At 44.8% G+C, this 18904-nt stretch overlaps 2 protein-coding genes and 1 long non-coding RNA gene across 3 annotated transcripts in view; 1 reads left to right on the forward strand and 2 right to left on the reverse strand.

Moving 5' to 3' along the window:
* Positions 1-5549, reverse strand: part of ZBBX (zinc finger B-box domain containing) — a 317177-nt gene extending 311628 nt beyond the window's left edge. Inside the window, exon 1 of the mRNA XM_089675461.1 lies at positions 5286-5549. The gene's annotated coding sequence lies outside the window, so the exon portion shown is untranslated. The remainder of the gene's footprint in view (positions 1-5285) is intronic.
* Positions 5314-7776, forward strand: LOC149463279 (uncharacterized). Its single transcript, XR_016312458.1, has 2 exons — positions 5314-5804; positions 7537-7776. It is a non-coding gene; the product is annotated as an uncharacterized LOC149463279 (long non-coding RNA).
* A 9160-nt stretch (positions 7777-16936) lies between these two features.
* Positions 16937-18904, reverse strand: part of SERPINI2 (serpin family I member 2) — a 42566-nt gene continuing 40598 nt past the window's right edge. Inside the window, exon 8 of the mRNA XM_089675674.1 lies at positions 16937-17365. Coding sequence (XP_089531800.1) covers positions 17289-17365 — 77 coding nt within the window. The 3' untranslated portion in view covers positions 16937-17288. The remainder of the gene's footprint in view (positions 17366-18904) is intronic.

The following is an 18904-nucleotide window of genomic DNA, read 5'->3' on the forward strand; positions in this document are numbered from 1 at the left end:
TCCTTCTTCTCTACGAAGAATAACCCGGCCCCGGCTGGGGATGTGGATGGACGAATAAATCCCTTCCGAAGGTTCTCATCAATGTATTCCCTCAGTACTCCTGATTCTGCTTCGGACAAGGGAAAGATACGGCCGAATGAGATTTCAGATCCGGGTAGGAGGTCTATGGGGCAGTCGTAGGAACGGTGCGGAGGGAGAACGTCAGCTCCTCGCTTACTAAAGACGTCTAAGAAGTCATGGTAGGCCGGGGGAATAACCTGGGATAGATCGGTGTCACCATCCAAGCACAGGAGGAACCGGGGAACCACGGATCCTGTGACGTGGCAGTGACTTAAACAATAGGGTGAGCAAAATTGAACTGTTCCCTTTTCCCAGTCAATCTGGGGGTTATGGGCCCTCAGCCAAGGGAGGCCCAGAATGACTGGAAAAAGGGGGGATGCGATGGCATCCAAACGGAGGAACTCCTGGTGATGGTCTGCCATTGTGGTGAAAATGGGTGGTGTCTCCTGGTCCACCACCCCTGATTTTATACGAGACCCATCTGCCAAGAAGATGTTATACCCCCTTTCTTTGGTCTGGAGAGGGATTTTTTGCCGGTGGGCAAAAGTCAGATCGATGAAGCAACTACAGGCTCCTGAGTCAACGATTGCGGTCACCGACAATGTTCCTCCGGGGAGCTGTAAAGACACAGGAATGGCCAGGTAACTCGACTGATCATCCCTTCCTGCAGGTAAAGTAAAAGAAACGGGAGTGGACTTACTCATTTTAGCAGGACAGGAGCGCACCTGATGACCAGCTTCCCCGCAGTACAGACATAGGTTCTGTGATAGTCTCCTTTGACGTTCCTCGACCGATAAGTGAGAACGGGCCAATCCCAGCTGCATGGGTTCCGGGTGGTCCCCTGTTTCCGTGCTTCGCGGATGGTTCCCTGGGGTTGGAGCTGTATCTCTGGAAGGAATCCATGCCAACCTTTGACCCTGACTGCTCCTTTCCAGCCGACGTTCCCTTAGTCTACGGTCAATTTGAATGGCCAACTCAATCAGTTTTTCCAGGGAGTCAGGTAGGCCTACTCGCGCTAGTTCGTCCTTGAGAGGCTCAGACAGCCCGATGCGGAACTGGTGACATAAGGCCGCATCGTTCCATCTGGTGTCGCCCATGCAACGCCTAAAATCGGACACGTATTCTTCGGCTGTCCGGCGGCCCTGCCGCAGGGAGTATAGAGTCGCTTCAGCGGAAGCAGCTCGCTGAGGGTCGTCATACAAGACGGCCATGGCCCGAAAGAACTCGGTCACGGAGTCAAGATGGGGGTCGTGCTTCTCCATCAGACGGTGAGCCCAATCCTGGGGCTCATCCTGAAGGAGGGAGACTATAAACCCCACCTTGACGGTCTCAGTGGTGAACGTGCGGGGTTGTAAGTCAAAGTATAGGGTGCAGGCGTTCCGGAAGGCTCGGAAGCGGCTCCGATCACCACGGAATCGTTCCGGCAGAGGAACGCGGGGTTCAGGAGCTAGGGATGTGGCAACCGCTCCGGATACCGGGTTAGCGGGAGGTCCTACAGGTGGAGGACTCTGAGCAGGGGGAGTCAGGGGGGCTATTGACTCCATGCGGTCCTCCAGTCGGGCGCAGCGACTGTGGAAGTTCTGAAAAGCCTGGGTCAAGGTGGCCAGGTGCTGACAAATATCCTCTAGGGACGCCGGTCCACTTCCTGGCTCTGTCATGGCCGCAAGGTACTGTTATGATCCGCCAGGTGGTGCCTCAGGCTGCCAACTGACAGACCTACTCAGAGCGTGGGGTCTAAGCCCGGGCTGTGCTTTCACCAGAGCCCCTGATGGTGGGGATGGACTTGAAACAGTCCCGGGCCAGGTCACGACCTCCGAGCAGGCCCGCCAGTGGCTGAGGAGACCCTTGGGGACAGGTACCGGGAGAGCCAGATATGAAGAGGATGGCGGCCCCAGCAGGGTAGTAACGGATCGTGGGCCCGTGAGGGTAAGCGGGGTACAGAATCGGTAGGCGAGAGTAGTCGGGTCACACGCAGGGTCAGCAGGGAAGTCAATCCGTAGAATGGTCAGGGCAATCCGGGTCAAACGCAGGAGCAGGCAGAATAGTCAGGACAATCCAGGTCAAACGCAGGAGCAGGCAGAGTAGTCAGGACAATCCGGGTCAAACGCAGGAGCAGGCAGAATAGTCAGGGTCAATCAGGGTCACAAGATAGGTGCAGGAACTCAGGATCACAGGAAGACCTTGCGGCAATCTGTGACAGTGCAGGGCATCTTTAAATAGTGCGCCCTGCACTGTCATTGGCCGGCTAGGACGCGCCCGCGGCTCCTACTGCGCATGCACGGCGTCCTGTCAGCCGCGGCTCGCCGGGACCTAGTGCCTGTGTCCCGGCGCGATCCGCCGCCACTGCGCATGCGCGAGGGACGGAGCCGCGATCGCGGACCATGGAGCCGTGGTCCCTGACAAATGTGGTGCGGGAAACTCACAGGATGAGTTACCGCATTAGTGTGAACCTAGACTGAGCTTGGAAAAGAAAATAAATTGTAATATTTTATATATATATATATATATATATATACACACACCAAGGGATAAGTGTAATTTCAAAGATGCTTCAACAGTATAATCCACTGGAGTACCGAGAATAACAAGCATCTATTGTACTAATACATAATACTATTCTAAAAATTGTTTTCTTTATTTTTTTCGCTGTTTTTTTTTTCTTTTTCTCTTTCTTACTCTCAATTCTATTTTTTCTTTTTCAATATCCACAGCGAGGGTTTTCTACGGACTGAAATTTGTAACAGTAGATGACAGTTGTTAGTTCATCCACGCTTCCACTATAGATGTAGCAAATTGATATTAACTATTTACTTATGGTAAAAAAAACCTGATGGCAAAGTAGGTTGCATGAAAAAGATTGTATTCTGCTTTAGGCAGAAATATTCCATCACCAAGGTGGATTAAAGCAAAATAGTGGGATAAACATAAATATGTAATAGTACCCTGTCTACAGTACATATGTTAGTTGCTAATACTATTTGTATTTTCTTTTATCTTATTTTGTTTTTTTTTTATTTATGGATATGAAAAATGTAACAAAAATATTTGCAAAAAGTAAATAAATAAATAGCAACATTTCTCCAGAGGGAGATTGTGCTGTGAATGAAAGCACAATAAAATGTTTTCAGTTTCATTAATTCTCTGTACATTTATTTCTACCTCTGGTGAAGTGTTAGAGTCAAAAAAAAAAAATTGCAAAAGAATCCAAAAAAAAGCTCACTAAATTTATGTGATAAATATCTTAAAACATAAATATTTTGCGCATTCTATAAATAATATGTTTTCTCATGAATTATCTACTTTTGAGAGAAATACAGCATGAGTTACTTTAACTCACAAATTCATAGCGATATTATTTGTTCACACTATAGAAACGCAGCCCAGATGCATTCCAGATGCATTTCCACATGTGCATTTTTGACACGTTTCAGTACATTTTTTATGCATTCCCGTTTATTTTTTCCCCTCTCTTTTTCTTCAATTTAAACTTAAAGAAGTTTTGGTGCGTTTTACCACATTCCAGTACAGTTCTGTGCAGAAAAAATGCAGCCTGTTTTACTTTATTTTCTGCAACCAGAACGCACTGGAACTACAATCATTAATGTGAATTATAACATTGATAACCATATAACCTACTTTCTGTGCATTTCGGATGCAGAAAAAAAGCAACTGAAACACATGTAGTGTAAACTGGCCCTTAGTGTCCTCTTCCTCTGTGTTGAAAGTCTGGAGAGCCCTGGTCTATACCCATCCCCATCTGGTCAGTGTCAATAAGGGCCAGTTCACACTACATGCGTTTCAGTTGCTTTTTGTCTGCATCCAAAACACACAGAATGTAGGTTATATGGTTGTCAATGTCACAGTTCACATCAGTGCTTGCAGTTCCAGTGCTTTCCAGTTGCACAAAAAAAAGGTAGAACAGGCAGCATTTTCCTGCACAGAACTGTACTGGAACGTGGTAAAACGCATCAAAAATGCACCGGAACACACATGTCCCTATTTAATTGAAGAAACATAGGGGACAAATTGAACCAGAAAGCATCAAAAACACACCGAGAAGTGTCAAAAACGCATCAAACATGCACCGGAATGCGTCAAAAACGTGCATGCAGAAACACATCTGGACTGCGTTTGTATATCGTGAACCGGCCCTAAAAGCAGTCTTGTTGCGTTATTTGTAGCATTCCTCTCACTTCCTGTTGAATTTGGGGACAGGAAGTGAAGGGAAATCCCCTCAATAGGACAGCATGGATTATTATTGTAACTCCCTCCTCACTGGCCTACCTCATCGCAGGCTATCGCCTCTTCAGTCTATCATGGATGGCAGACTCATCCACCTTACTAACCGTTCTGTATCTGCCACCCCTCTCTGCCAATCCCTCCACTGGCTTCCCATTGCCCAACGAATAAAATTCAAACATTAACAATAACATATAATGCCATTTATAACTCTGCCCCAAATTACATCACCAATCTTGTCTCCAAATATCACCCAAACCGTACTCTCCACTCCTAGCACGACCTCCTGCTCTCTAGCTCCCTTGTCTCCTCCTCCCATGCTCATCTCCAGGACTTCTCCAGAGCTCCCCCCATCCTCTGGAACTCTCTATCCCAATTTATCAGACTATCACCTGCTCTGCTCACTTTTAGGCGATCTCTGAAAAACTATCTCTTAAGGGAAGCCTATCCTGCCCTCAGCTAATACTGGAATCTTCTATTCCTCCTACCAGTCCATCCCTTACAGTTATTACCTTTTCTACCACCAGCCCCTCCCTCTTAGATTGTAAGCTCCAAGGATCAGGGCCCTCCTATCCCTCTTGTATTGAACTGTATTGTTGCTGTATTGTCTCCCGTTATATTGTAAAGTGCAGAGCAAACTGTTGGCGCTAAATAAATCCTGTATAATAATAATGATAATAATAGTAATAATATTGTTATACAGGAGTTATATAGCGCCAACAGTTTGCTCAGCACTTTACAATAGAGGAGTACCATGGAGAGCGTGATGGCAGTGGTGGGGAGGGTATACTTTAGCTTGGCTCAGCTGATCCTGACACTTTACCAGCTAACAGGTCCATGGAGATAGAACACATCCCCCTCCCCCATTGTCCTTCACACAGTCCTGAATGTGGAGAGCCAACCGCCCCTCCATATAGTGCCAAACTTCCCCATATACACAGCATACCCCCCACCCTCCATCTCTCCCTGACCAGGAGCACACTCACCGGCTCTCTCGGGGAATCCCTATTAAACCGAACAAAGCGCTTTAGATCACAGGAAGGACAAACGGTTTACATCCCGGAGAAACTTGTGTTTCTTGTTGCTAGGCAACCACCCCTTCAGCAACAGGAGCCACCGAGGTCCCGCCCCTCGACTGCTTTTTGATTGGCAAATACAGACAGCATGGTACCACGAATTTCCTGGTTGGCTGTGATTCACCTGCTTGGTTGACGTCAGAGATCCCCGCCCCCTGCAGAAACGGCTCCACAGCAGGTGTGTGCGGAGTACGGAAAGAACGGGAGGGAATGCATGGCTAGCACTGGAGGCGTGCTATGGCTGCCTGGAGTGTTTACAGAAGTCTCTGTAGATTGCAGTTGTTTACCTCTGAGTATAAAACATCCGGGGATGCTGCGCAAGCTCAGGTGTGCTGAAACTACAAATCCCAGCATGTCTTGCAGAGGTTACCAATACCTACCCCTGCTAAAGGCTTCTTCACAGACCACCATGGATCAATGAGGCTCAATGTAAGGGCACAGAGAACCGTTGTCTGTATGTGTCCTGTTCACAGCATATACAGAGATTGGATAAAAATACAGAAACACCACGTGACCAGGGGCGGACTGACCATTTGGAAACTCGGGCACTGCCCGAGGGCCTGCGGTCAGTAGGGGTCCCCATGAGATGCCCCTTGTACCTTTTTCATAGGCTTTTTTGAGTTTGGGCAAGGACACAGGGGCCCCATGATCCCCTATTGCCTGGGGGCCCCATGAGTTGTCAGTCCGCCCCTGCACGTGACTTGCATTTGTGAAAGTGGCCTGTTTTGCATTGAAAGCGGAAATGATGTAACCTTCTTTTTGCTTCTGCTGTGTGATGAGACACCTAGCTAACAGATAGGAAGCTTCACTTTTGTCATTCAATGCTAACAGGTAGGAAGCCTCACTTTTGTCATTCAATACGTGTGCTGTAGGGCTGCCACCTCATCCCTTTAATACCAAACACATATTAATTATGCAGGGTCTTAAGCTGGCCACACCCGGGTCGAATTCCGAAAGAATTTTCTTTTCGAAAAAATGTTTTTTTAATTTTTATACGAATTTCACACCATAAGGCTCCATTCACATCTGAGCATAGTGGTTTTTAGTGCAATTTTTTTGCGCATATTTTACTATGATTTTTCTGCATTTTTGCACATCTTTATACAGCTTTTTTAGCTGTTTTTTGAGTGTTGACATTTTTTATTAGCCAATAAAGAAAAATGGGCCACCGAGTCCCAAACGACTCATGAGTAATTAGCTGTCAGCGGGGTTCCCCACTGACAGCTGCATGTAAAAAAAAAAAAGGCAATTACAAAATAGTACAAAAAATTATGTGGGGTCCCCCCCTCCATCCATACCTAGCCCTTTGAGTCGTGTTAAAAAATGGCGTGGGGTCCCCTCCAAAATACATACCAGAGCCTTATCCGAGCAGGCAGCCTGGCAGGTCAGGAAAGGTGGGGGGCAAGCGAGTGCCTCCCCTCCTGAACCATACCAGGCCACATGCCCTCAACATGGGGGGGGTGCTTTGGGGCAGGGGTGCTCCCCCCCAAAGCACCTTGTCCCCATGTTTATGGGGACATGGGCCTCTTCCCCACAACCCTGGGCTTTGTGGGTCTGCGGATGGGGGGCTTATCAGAATCTGGAAGCCCCCTTTAGCAAGGGGCTCCCCAGATCCCTCCCCCCATTGTGAATGAGTATGGGGTACATGGTACCGCTACCCATTTACAAAAAAAGAAAAGGTGAAAAAAGACAGGAGACAGTCTTTGACAAGTCCTTTATTAAAAGAAGAAAAATAAAAGAATGTCCCCCAAAGTAGATCCAACGCCAATCACCATGCCCACCACCGCCACTCGAGAAAAGAAAAAAAAAGGCTCTGCTCCCAACGCTGGCTCCCAGATGTCTGACTGCTCTGCTGGCTTGACAGTTCTTAAATGTGTAAAGGCAATTTATTTGCCATGTCATGAGGTACAAGGTTATGATGGCATATATTGGCTGACCTTTGGGGCTCTGCATTGTTGGTCTTTTCTGCGCCCCCATATTTTGCCCTCTGGATGGCCCCTCGCCTTGTGGGAACATAGAGGAGGCCTGCCCTTTATGATTGGAGGGTTTATTGCTGCATGGTGCATGTTAACATTATATGTAAGTCTTATATTGTTGTATTAACTTTTCTGTGTTTACATGATGTAATTTGGTATATTCATCATATTTATTTCCTTTCTAGATTTTACTACTAAGCCCCTGAAGAAGCGATTGTTGTTGCGAAACATGTTGGGCCATTCTTCCAGCGGCTCAATGTCTCCCACCCTCCCATAGGACCTTCTGGTGGTTACTGTATGCTTTATCACTAGTTCTGTTCCTTTCAATATGGTGGGTTGTGGGACATTGTCTAATGATCTTTTTTCATTTAAAGATGTGTTTTCATGACTTATTGTCAAAATAAAGTAGATTTTACTAAAATGTGTATAGAGTTGCTATGCCTCTAAAGTTCATTTGCACTTCTTTCCCCCTTCCTTTTTATTCCCCACTTTTTGTCTGGTATAACTAGGACGTGGCACTAGTGTAATATTTTTTGGGGAGTGATCTGACACCCGAGTACACTCCAATCTTCTCTTCCTTTTTTGCTTATGATGGCATATATAGTTTGCAGGAAAATGTCACCTGATAAGCAAAAGCGCAGGCTGCATGGTCAGGTGACCGAAAGAGACAAAAGGACATTGTGCAGGACTGTGACTCGGAATAAGAAAACAACTGCTGCAAAAGTCACTGCAGAGCTCAATCTCAGTCTTCCAAAGCCCATATCCACAAAAAATGTACGGAGAGAGCTCCATAAGCAAAACATCCATAGGTGATCTGCAATTGTCAAACCACTAGTCACCAATGTTAATGCTCAGAAGAGAAGATAGTGCAACATCCATAAATCATGGACTATCAATCAATGGAAGACTGTAGTACGGTCTGATGAATCAAGCTTCACACACCATTCCCAACTACTGGACGTGTTTATGTGTGGCAAACACCCTCCCAAGCTTACGACCAGGACTGTCTTGTGCCAATGGTAGAGCATGGTTTGGGCAGCCATATCTTGGTGTTCTGCAGGCCCCACCATCACCTTGAAAGGTAGAGTCACTGCCAGTGGCTAGGAACAAATTTTGGCCATGGTGCAGACATTGTTTCCCGAAGATAGCGCCATTTACCAGGATGATAATGCTCAGATTCACACAGTTGGTGTTGTCAAATTATGGTTTGGCAAGCATGCAGACAAAGTCTTGCACCTTACCTGGGTTCCACAGTTGCCAGACCATAATATCATAGAGCCACTATGGGTAATTTTGCAGAACAAGGTTCAGGCTCGTTTTCTGCCTCTGACATCTCTGCGAGAACTGGAATGATTTTTTTCATAAAGAGTGGTATCAGATTCCATTATCCACCATCCAAGACTTATATTTGTGAATTCCCAGGAGAATTGAATTCAGGCCGTCTTTGATGCCAAAGGGTGGTCCAACACCGCATTCGGTAACGATTTAGTTCTTTTAGCTGGTGTTTCCATATTTTTGTCCAACCATTGTATGTGCCATGGTGTTCCCTGCTTAAAAATGTGTGGACACAGGTGCCTGCGTAGGTTTCCTCCGTGTACTCCGGTTTCCTCCCACACTCCAAAGACATCCTAGTAGGTTAATTGGATCCTGTCTAAATTGGCCCTAGTATGTGTATGTATGAATGTTAGGGACTTTAGATTGTACGCCCCTTGAGGGTTAGGGACTGATGTAACTGTACAATATACAGTCAGGTCCATAAATATTGCGACATGGACACAATTCTAACATTTTTGGCTCTATACACCACCACAATGGATCTGAAATTAAACGAACAAGATGTGCTTTAACTGCAGACTGTCAGCTTTAATTTGAGGGTATTTACATCTAAATCAGATGAACGGTGTAGGAATTACAACAGTTTGCATATGTGCCTCCCACTTGTTAAGGGACCAAAAGTAATGGGACAGAATAATAATCATAAATCAAACTTTCACTTTTTAATACTTGGTTGCAAATCCTTTGCAGCCAATTACAGCCTGAAGTGTGGAACGCATAGACATCTCCAGACGCTGGGTTTCATCCCTGGTGATGCTCTGCCAGGCCTCTACTGCAACTGTCTTCAGTTCCTGCTTGTTCTTGGGGCATTTTCCCTTCAGTTTTGTCTTCAGCAAGTGAAATGCATGCTCAATCGGATTCAGGTCAGGTGATGGACTTGGCCATTGCAGAACATTCCACTTCTTTCCCTTCAAAAACTCTTTGGTTGCTTTTGCAGTCTGCTTTGGGTCATTGTCCATCTGCACTGTGAAGTGTCCAATGAGTTGTGAAGCATTTGGCTGAATATGAGCAGATAATATTCCCGAAACACTTCAGAATTCATCCTGCTGCTTTTGTCAGTAGTCACATCATCAATAAATACAAGAGAAGAAGTTCCATTGGCAGCCATACATGCCCATGCCATGACACTACCACCACCATGCTTCACTGATGAGGTGGTATGCTTAGGATCATGAGCAGTTCCTTTCCTTCTCCATACTCTTCTCTTCCCATCACTCTGGTACAAGTTGATCTTGGTCTCATCTGTCCATAGGATGTTGTTCCAGAACTGTGAAGGCTTTTTTAGATGTCGTTTGGCAAACTCTAATCTGGCCTTCCTGTTTTTGAGGCTCACCAATGGTTTCCATCTTGTGGTGAACTCTCTGTATTCACTCTGGTGAAGTCTTCTCTTGATTGGTGACTTTGACACACATACACCTACCTCCTGGAGAGTGTTCTTGATCTGGCCAACTGTTGTGAAGGGTGTTTTCTTCACCAGGGAAAGAATTCTTCGCTCATCCCCCACAGCTGTTTTCCGTGGTCTTCCGGGTCTTTTGGTGTTGCTGAGCTCACCGGTGCATTCCTTCTTTTTAAGAATGTTCCAAACAGTTGTTTTGGCCACGCCTAATGTTTTTGCTATCTCTCTGATGGGTTTGTTTTGTTTTTTCAGCCTAATGATGGCTTCACTGATAGTGACAGCTCTTTGGATCTCATCTTGAGAGTTGACAGCAACAGATTCCAAATGCAAATAGAACTCTGGACCTTTTATTTGCTTATTGTAATTGGGATAATGAGGGAATAGCACACACCTGGCCATGGAACAGCTGAGAAGCCAATTGTCCCATTACTTTTGGTCCCTTAACAAGTGGGAGGCACATATGCAAACTGTTGTAATTCCTACACCGTTCACCTGATTTGGATGTAAATACCCTCAAATTAAAGCTGACAGTCTGCAGGTAAAGCACATCTTGTTCGTTTCATTTCAAATCCATTGTGGTGGTGTATAGAGCCAAAAATGTTAGATTTGTGTCCATGTCCCAATATTTATGGATCTGACTGTATATATGTAAAGCGCTACCTAAATTGATGGTGCTATATAAGTTCCTGTAATACATATAAAATCTTCACAGGTTATCAAAATGTAGACAAATCATTACCAGAGCCCAGTTGGCCTGTAATCTCCAGATCTCAGTCCAATTGAACATCTGTGGGGTGTGCTGGAAACATAAGTCCTACCTATGGACTCACCTTGCAACTTGCATGATTTACAAAGTATAAGTTCACCTTTACAAAAAAATAATAATAAATGCACATTTTTTGCAGGTAAAAAATATGCATTGATATTATTTATTTTTTTGTTAGGAGCATGTAAAGTATTGCAGCAGCGATCAGTAGATTGTGGGTTTAATGCCACGATCTTGCATACTGCCTGTGTAGCTCTCTGCCTATATCTCTGATACCAGCAGCCAGTTATACTCTGACAGGAAAAGACGGTGAACTACCTAGAGAGCTCAACAGAGTCTTGGTAGTTCATTGAGATCTACAAGCCAACAGCTGCAAAGGCTGTCAGTACTTGTAGTTTTCACAGAACACTGTAAATGAATAACACACCTGGGCAGGTGGAGTCCCACACAGCCACATTTTTTTTTAGATTGCGACAGCTAGCGGGGGAAAAGAACCCCCACTTGCTGTCAAAACGGAGGATTGGGGGGTGTGGGGTCAGGCGCATCTGTAACATGTTACAAAAGGTGAACTTATCCTTTAAAGGATCTGCTCCTGAAGGCTTGTGCCAGATACCACAGTATACATTCAAAGGTCTAATGAAGTCCATACTCAATGGATTATGAAGGGTGGTCATAATGTTATGGCTTATCGGTGTATTTGTTTAATTCAACAAGGTTACTGTTACGTCAACCCCATTTTTTTTATAATAGCAATTTTATATGGGTCTGTGTGTGTCTTACTGCAACCAACTGCATTTCTAGCAATGGAAACATTTGTATCCTTTTGTCCAGATTGCATCCAGCCAGTTGAGACATCCACACCAGATGAGGTATGTTTGGTTACATCATGTTACAGTGTGATCTTTGTGATTGTTCGTGCATCTCAAGGAAGCCAAGGGCATCTTTGAATGACCATCACCTGTGTATACAGTTTAATCTGTGTTTTGTAGTGTGAAATGTGGCTTCGTTTTATTCTTATTTTTATATAGTCAAGCTGTATTGCACTCCACTTTTGAGACTGTGTTTTTATCTCTCAATGGACATGTCATTATTTGTTTATTTTTGTTTTATATATGTGTATTTTTAGCATAAATTCTTCTTTACCATCATTTTTATGTGTATTATTTTGAACTTTTCCTCCATCCCTTATGAAGGGGTTTGTGTGACATGACATTGACATATGACATGGACAATCAATGCTGATACAAAAACAGGAGTGCAGGCAGGCACCAGTTAAAAGGCTGGGCCACTTTATTCCATAAAAACATAGCGCACTTGCAATTAACCATCATTGAGGACTATCCTGAACACATCATCAGTAAATCTTATGAATGATAGCAGTGGAAAGTCTTGGTGTCAGCTGCATGTGGATGCTCCCACTGTACCATAAAAATTAAACCAATCAGCGCAAACGCTACCTTAATATCTGGAGAAATTTGCAAGATGAACACAAGATGATTTGCAAGATGTCCTGAACCCTGCACTCTGTATTACGCAGTCCTGAATCCTGCACTCTGTGTCTTACGCATTTCTGAACCCAGCACTCTGTGTATTATGCAGTCCTGAACCCTGCACTCTGGGCATTATGGAGTCCTGAATCCTGCACTCTGTGTATTAGGCAGTCCTGAACCCAGCACTCTGTGTATTATGCAGTCCTGAACCCTGCACTCTATGCATTATGGAGTCCTGAACCCTGCACTCTGTATTACGCAGTCCTGAATCCTGCACTCCGTGTATTACGCAGTTCTGAACCCAGCACTCTGTGTATTATGCAGTCCTGAACCCTGCACTCTGTGTATTAGGCAGTCCTGAACCCAGCACTCTGTGTATTACGCAGTCCTGAACCCAGCACTCTGTGTATTACGCAGTCCTGAACCCAGCACTCTGTGTATTACGCAGTCCTGAACCCAGCATTCTGTGCATTATGGAGTCCTGAACCCTGTGCTTGTGTATTACACAGTCCTGAACCCAGCACTCTGTGTATTACGCAGTTCTGAACCCAGCACTCTGTGTATTATGCAGTCCTGAACCCTGCACTCTGTGCATTATGGAGGCCTGAATCCTGCACTCTGTGTATTAGGCAGTCCTGAACCCAGCACTCTGTGTATTACGCAGTCCTGAACCCTGCACTCTGTGCATTATGGAGGCCTGAATCCTGCACTCTGTGTATTAGGCAGTCCTGAACCCAGCACTCTGTGTATTAGGCAGTCCTGAACCCAGCACTCTGTGTATTAGGCAGTCCTGAACCCAGCACTCTGTGTATTAGGCAGTCCTGAACCCAGCACTCTGTGTATTAGGCAGTCCTGAACCCAGCACTCTGTGTATTATGCAGTCCTGAACCCTGCACTCTGTGCATTATGGAGGCCTGAATCCTGCACTCTGTGTATTAGGCAGTCCTGAACCCAGCACTCTGTGTATTACGCAGTCCTGAACCCAGCACTCTGTGTATTACGCAGTCCTGAACCCAGCACTCTGTGTATTAGGCAGTCCTGAACCCAGCACTCTGTGTATTAGGCAGTCCTGAACCCAGCACTCTGTGTATTACGCAGTCCTGAACCCAGCACTCTGTGTATTATGCAGTCCTGAACCCTGCACTCTGTGCATTATGGAGGCCTGAATCCTGCACTCTGTATTACGCAGTCCTGAATCCTGCACTCTGTATTACGCAGTCCTGAACCCAGCATTCTGTGTATTATGGAGTCCTGAACCCTGCACTCTGTGTATTAGGCAGTCCTGAACCCAGCATTCTGTGCATTATGGAGTCCTGAACCCTGCACTCTGTGCATTATGGAGGCCTGAATCCTGCACTCTGTGTATTAGGCAGTCCTGAACCCAGCACTCTGTGTATTACGCAGTCCTGAACCCTGCACTCTGTGCATTATGGAGGCCTGAATGCTGCACTCTGTGTATTAGGCAGTCCTGAACCCAGCACTCTGTGTATTACGCAGTCCTGAACCCAGCACTCTGTGTATTAGGCAGTCCTGAACCCAGCACTCTGTGTATTAGGCAGTCCTGAACCCAGCACTCTGTGTATTATGCAGTCCTGAACCCTGCACTCTGTGCATTATGGAGGCCTGAATCCTGCACTCTGTGTATTAGGCAGTCCTGAACCCAGCACTCTGTGTATTACGCAGTCCTGAACCCAGCACTCTGTGTATTATGCAGTCCTGAATCCTGCACTCTGTGTATTACGCAGTTCTGAACCCAGCACTCTGTGTATTACGCAGTTCTGAACCCAGCACTCTGTGTATTATGCAGTCCTGAACCCTGCACTCTGTGCATTATGGAGTCCTGAATCCTGCACTCTGTGTATTAGGCAGTCCTGAACCCAGCACTCTGTGTATTAGGCAGTCCTGAACCCAGCACTCTGTGTATTACGCAGTCCTGAACCCAGCACTCTGTGTATTACGCAGTCCTGAACCCAGCACTCTGTGTATTACGCAGTCCTGAACCCTGCACTCTGTGTATTATGGAGTCCTGAACCCTGCACTCTGTATTACGCAGTCCTGAATCCTGCACTCTGTGTATTACGCAGTTCTGAACCCAGCACTCTGTGTATTATGCAGTCCTGAACCCTGCACTCTGTGCATTATGGAGTCCTGAATCCTGCACTCTGTGTATTACGCAGTCCTGAACCCAGCACTCTGTGTATTACGCAGTCCTGAACCCAGCACTCTGTGTATTATGCAGTCCTGAACCCAGCATTCTGTGCATTATGGAGTCCTGAACCCTGTGCTTGTGTATTACACAGTCCTGAACCCAGCACTCTGTGCATTATGGAGGCCTGAATCCTGCACTCTGTGTATTATGCAGTCCTGAACCCAGCACTCTGTGCATTATGGAGGCCTGAATCCTGCACTCTGTGTATTAGGCAGTCCTGAACCCAGCACTCTGTGCATTATGGAGGCCTGAATCCTGCACTCTGTGCATTATGGAGTCCTGAACCCTGCACTCTGTATTACACAGTCCTGAACCCAGCACTCTGTGTATTATGCAGTTCTGAACCCTGCACTCTGTGCATTATGGAGTCCTGAATCCTGCACTCTGTGTATTACGCAGTCCTGAACCCAGCACTCTGTGTATTACGCAGTCCTGAACCCAGCATTCTGTGCATTATGGAGTCCTGAACCCTGTGCTTGTGTATTACACAGTCCTGAACCCAGCACTCTGTGCATTATGGAGGCCTGAATCCTGCACTCTGTGTATTAGGCAGTCCTGAACCCAGCACTCTGTGTATTACGCAGTCCTGAACCCAGCACTCTGTGTATTATGCAGTCCTGAATCCTGCACTCTGTGTATTATGCAGTCCTGAACCCAGCACTCTGTGTATTACGCAGTCCTGAACCCAGCACTCTGTGTATTACGCAGTCCTGAACCCAGCACTCTGTGTATTATGCAGTCCTGAATCCTGCACTCTGTGTATTATGCAGTCCTGAACCCAGCACTCTGTGTATTACGCAGTCCTGAACCCAGCACTCTGTGTATTATGCAGTCCTGAACCCAGCACTCTGTGTATTATGCAGTCCTGAACACAGCATTCTGTGCATTATGGAGTCCTGAACCCAGCACTCTGTGTATTATGCAGTCCTGAACACAGCATTCTGTGCATTATGGAGTCCTGAACCCTGTGCTTGTGTATTATGCACGCATGGATTTATTTTAAGACCCTCCCACTGTGCAATTGGCCACACCTACCCTATGAAGCAGTGCACTTCTCTGCAGGAAGGAGGAGGAGGAGGGGTCATTCCTGTACCTTTTCTCTGACAAAAAAAGCCCTGCTTAGGACATTTTAATGGGACCTAAGGCTGGATAACTAAAAAGACCAAGACTGGACACTAAAAAAATCTGACACGACTTTTACATTGCAACACACTGCAAGTGCACTGTGATGTGCTGCAGTGTGAGTTCATTGCCCAGTACTATGCGTTGGCATAACCTACAGTAATATGTGCATTTTACCTCCTGTTAATGCAATGCAAATTTTAAAATACTAAGCAATTTTGTGGTTCTTTGTACTTGTTGGGGCCACTTTTTAGGCCCCCTATATTCACAAAGTTGGCCACTCCTAGGTTAAAGGGTAAAAAAAAAAAAAAAAAAAACAACGCACCAACAGTTGTTCTCCAGTTGATATTGCACTTCCCATCACACTTTTCCAGCTAAATACTTCAGGAAATGTTTTATGGCACCTTTCTCTGAGATTTAAATCTTGTTTCAATTTTTATTGTAATGTTCACCTTTTGATAAAAAATAATAACGCACAATTTTTTGCAGGTAAAAAAATGTGCATTTATTATTTGTTGTTGCAAGAACCTAGAAATCATTGCACCAGCCATCAACAGACCACTGGTGTCATGTAGGTTTCCTGCAGATCTGTTAGTACATTTGCTTGCTCATACGGGATGTCCCCAGACCACTATTCTGGCTGCATGGGCGCTGAGAGCTCATCACCCATAGAGGTAATTATAGTGGGGACCAAGGGGGTGGGGAGGATGTTAGTTTATGTTTTCTTTTTTTTCTGAAGAGGTGAACTAAATTCTTTTAAGGTTTACATTTTTTTCTGAAAAGGTGAAATAAAGTAGGGTATACACATTGAGGTTTTTTTTAATACAACCAGCAGGTTAAATGAAGAAAAACTCACAGATCCCTGCATCCACACAAGCGATGTTAGTGCAGGGATCTCTCCTGCTGAGTTATTGTATTCTGAAAGGGAGAACTCCCCCCCGCCCTTTCTCCACCAGAATACACTGATCAGCACTGCAGCCATTGGCTGCAAGCACTGATTGAATGCTGGTTTTCCAGCAGGACTGTTCAACTTTCAGTACATGTATATCCAGGGCCCAGTCACATATACACATTACCATATGTTAACAGACAAGTATACTGTATGTGCATTGTAGTGTACTGCTACTCATTTTCAATAGCATCCCTATATGCATATACAGTAAGTGAAAATACACCTGCGCTATAACACACCAAAACACACAGAGGGGATGAAGTAAAGTAATGCTCCCAAACATCAGTTATTATTATAGACTGGAAAATCTGTGAATGATACTTGATCATGCATTTATTAATGGAGAAAAGTTACCAATAATAGCTTTTTACTACATGTGCACATCTAATATGTATTGACCATGGATTGTAATAAGAACATTGCAGAGTAACAAGACACACAACATATTCAAGGAAGGAGCGATGTCTTATTAACCTTTCAATTCTCGAGGTATCTGCACATGTATTTATTTTTATTTTTTTATTATTAATATGTCACACTACAACCCCTTCACCATTCAAGGCCACGACTATAAGATATGTCAAATGTAAACGACAAGAAAATAGCTGACATATTGTGATTGGCTGGATGCTGAGAACTGCTCCAAAAACATGACCGTTTATTCTATTTATAACGATTCCACATCTCGACCTCTTACATCACTCAGATCTGGATTCGTCACCTTTCCCATAAACAGAATTGATCCTAGAGGAGAAAACCATACATTAAAAAGCAATGATATTTGACAGGATGATCATGAAACAATGGCAATCAATAAAAAAACTGTGTTTGTTTCGAATTATAGATAATCATTCCATTGAAATATGTTTGTTGAGATTACTATAATTAATTGTTGTGTCTCCCATCGTAATCAGGGGTTCATTAGAGTTGGGGGTTCATTTTTCAAAAACACTGAAAACGTGTTATTTTCATTTCCATGTAATTCCTTCAGCATTTGTAAGGAAGATATAGATCTTAAATTAATTTCACATATTTAAGAGGTCATACAGCACTGGCTGTTCCATGAAATAATACATTAACTTGATCCTCCTCCCGTCACACTTTCCAGCTTGAATGCAGCAGAAAGCATGAGATATCACTCTCAGTTATGATGGCCATTACCTTTTACAGACAATAAATCAGCTTCTGTGGTCTATTTTGGCAATGAAAGTTGCAGGTGACATTGTCATACATCATAAATTTTTCTCAATTGAGGAATTCATGAGTATGCTGCTGTAATAGGCAATCCATTACTGCCTATAATTGTGCACAGAAGCAACTATAACACTAATGTTTATTTTAAAATATAAAAATCAATGGAATATAACATAAACTAAAAAACATACCGTACAAAAAAAAGATCCAACATGCATATACGCTATATTGCCAAACGTTTTGGGATGCCTGCCTTTACACGCACGTGAACTTTAATGGCATCACAGTCTTAGTCCAGAGGGTTCAATATTGAGTTGGTCCAGACTGTGCAGCTATAACAGCTTCAACTCTTCTGGGAAGGCTGTCCACAAGGGGTAGGAGTTTGTCTATGGGAATGTTTAACCATTCTTCCAGAAGCACATTTGTGAGGTCAGGCACTGATGTCGGATGAGAAGGCCTGGCTCACAGTCTCCGCTCTAATTCATCCTAAAGGTGTTCAATCAGGTTGAGGTCAGGACTCTGTGCAGGCCAGTCAAGTTGCTCCATTCCAAACTTGCTCATCCATGTCTTTATGGACCTTTCTTTGTGCACTGGTGTGCAGTCATGTTGGAACAGGAAGGGGCCATCCCCAACCTGTTCCCACAAAGGTGGGAACATGAAATTGTCCAAAATGTTTTGGTATGCTGATGCCTTAAGAAATCCCTTCACTGGAACTAAGGGGCCAAGCACAACCTCTGAAAAACAACCCCACACAATAATCCTTCCTCCACTAAACTTTACACTTGGCACAATGCAGGCAGGTAAGTACTATTCTCTTGGCAACCACCAAACCCAGACACATCCATCAGATTGCCAGACAGAGAAGCGTGATTCGTCAATCCAGAGAACACGTCTCCACTGCTCTAGAGTATAGTGGCAGCATGCTTTACACCACTGCATCTGACGGTTTGCATTACACTTGGTGATGTACGGCTTGGATGCATTCTATGAGTTCCTGTTGTTCACAGTTGCATCCAATTTGTTATAATACCACTAACAGCTGACCGTGGAATATTTAGTAGCAAGGAAAGTTCACGGATGGACTTTTTG

This window comes from Staurois parvus, unplaced genomic scaffold, assembly GCF_062004578.1.
Source record: "Staurois parvus isolate SC_StPar_1 unplaced genomic scaffold, SC_StPar_1.0 ptg000155l, whole genome shotgun sequence".
NCBI classification, from domain to species: Eukaryota; Metazoa; Chordata; class Amphibia; order Anura; family Ranidae; genus Staurois; species Staurois parvus.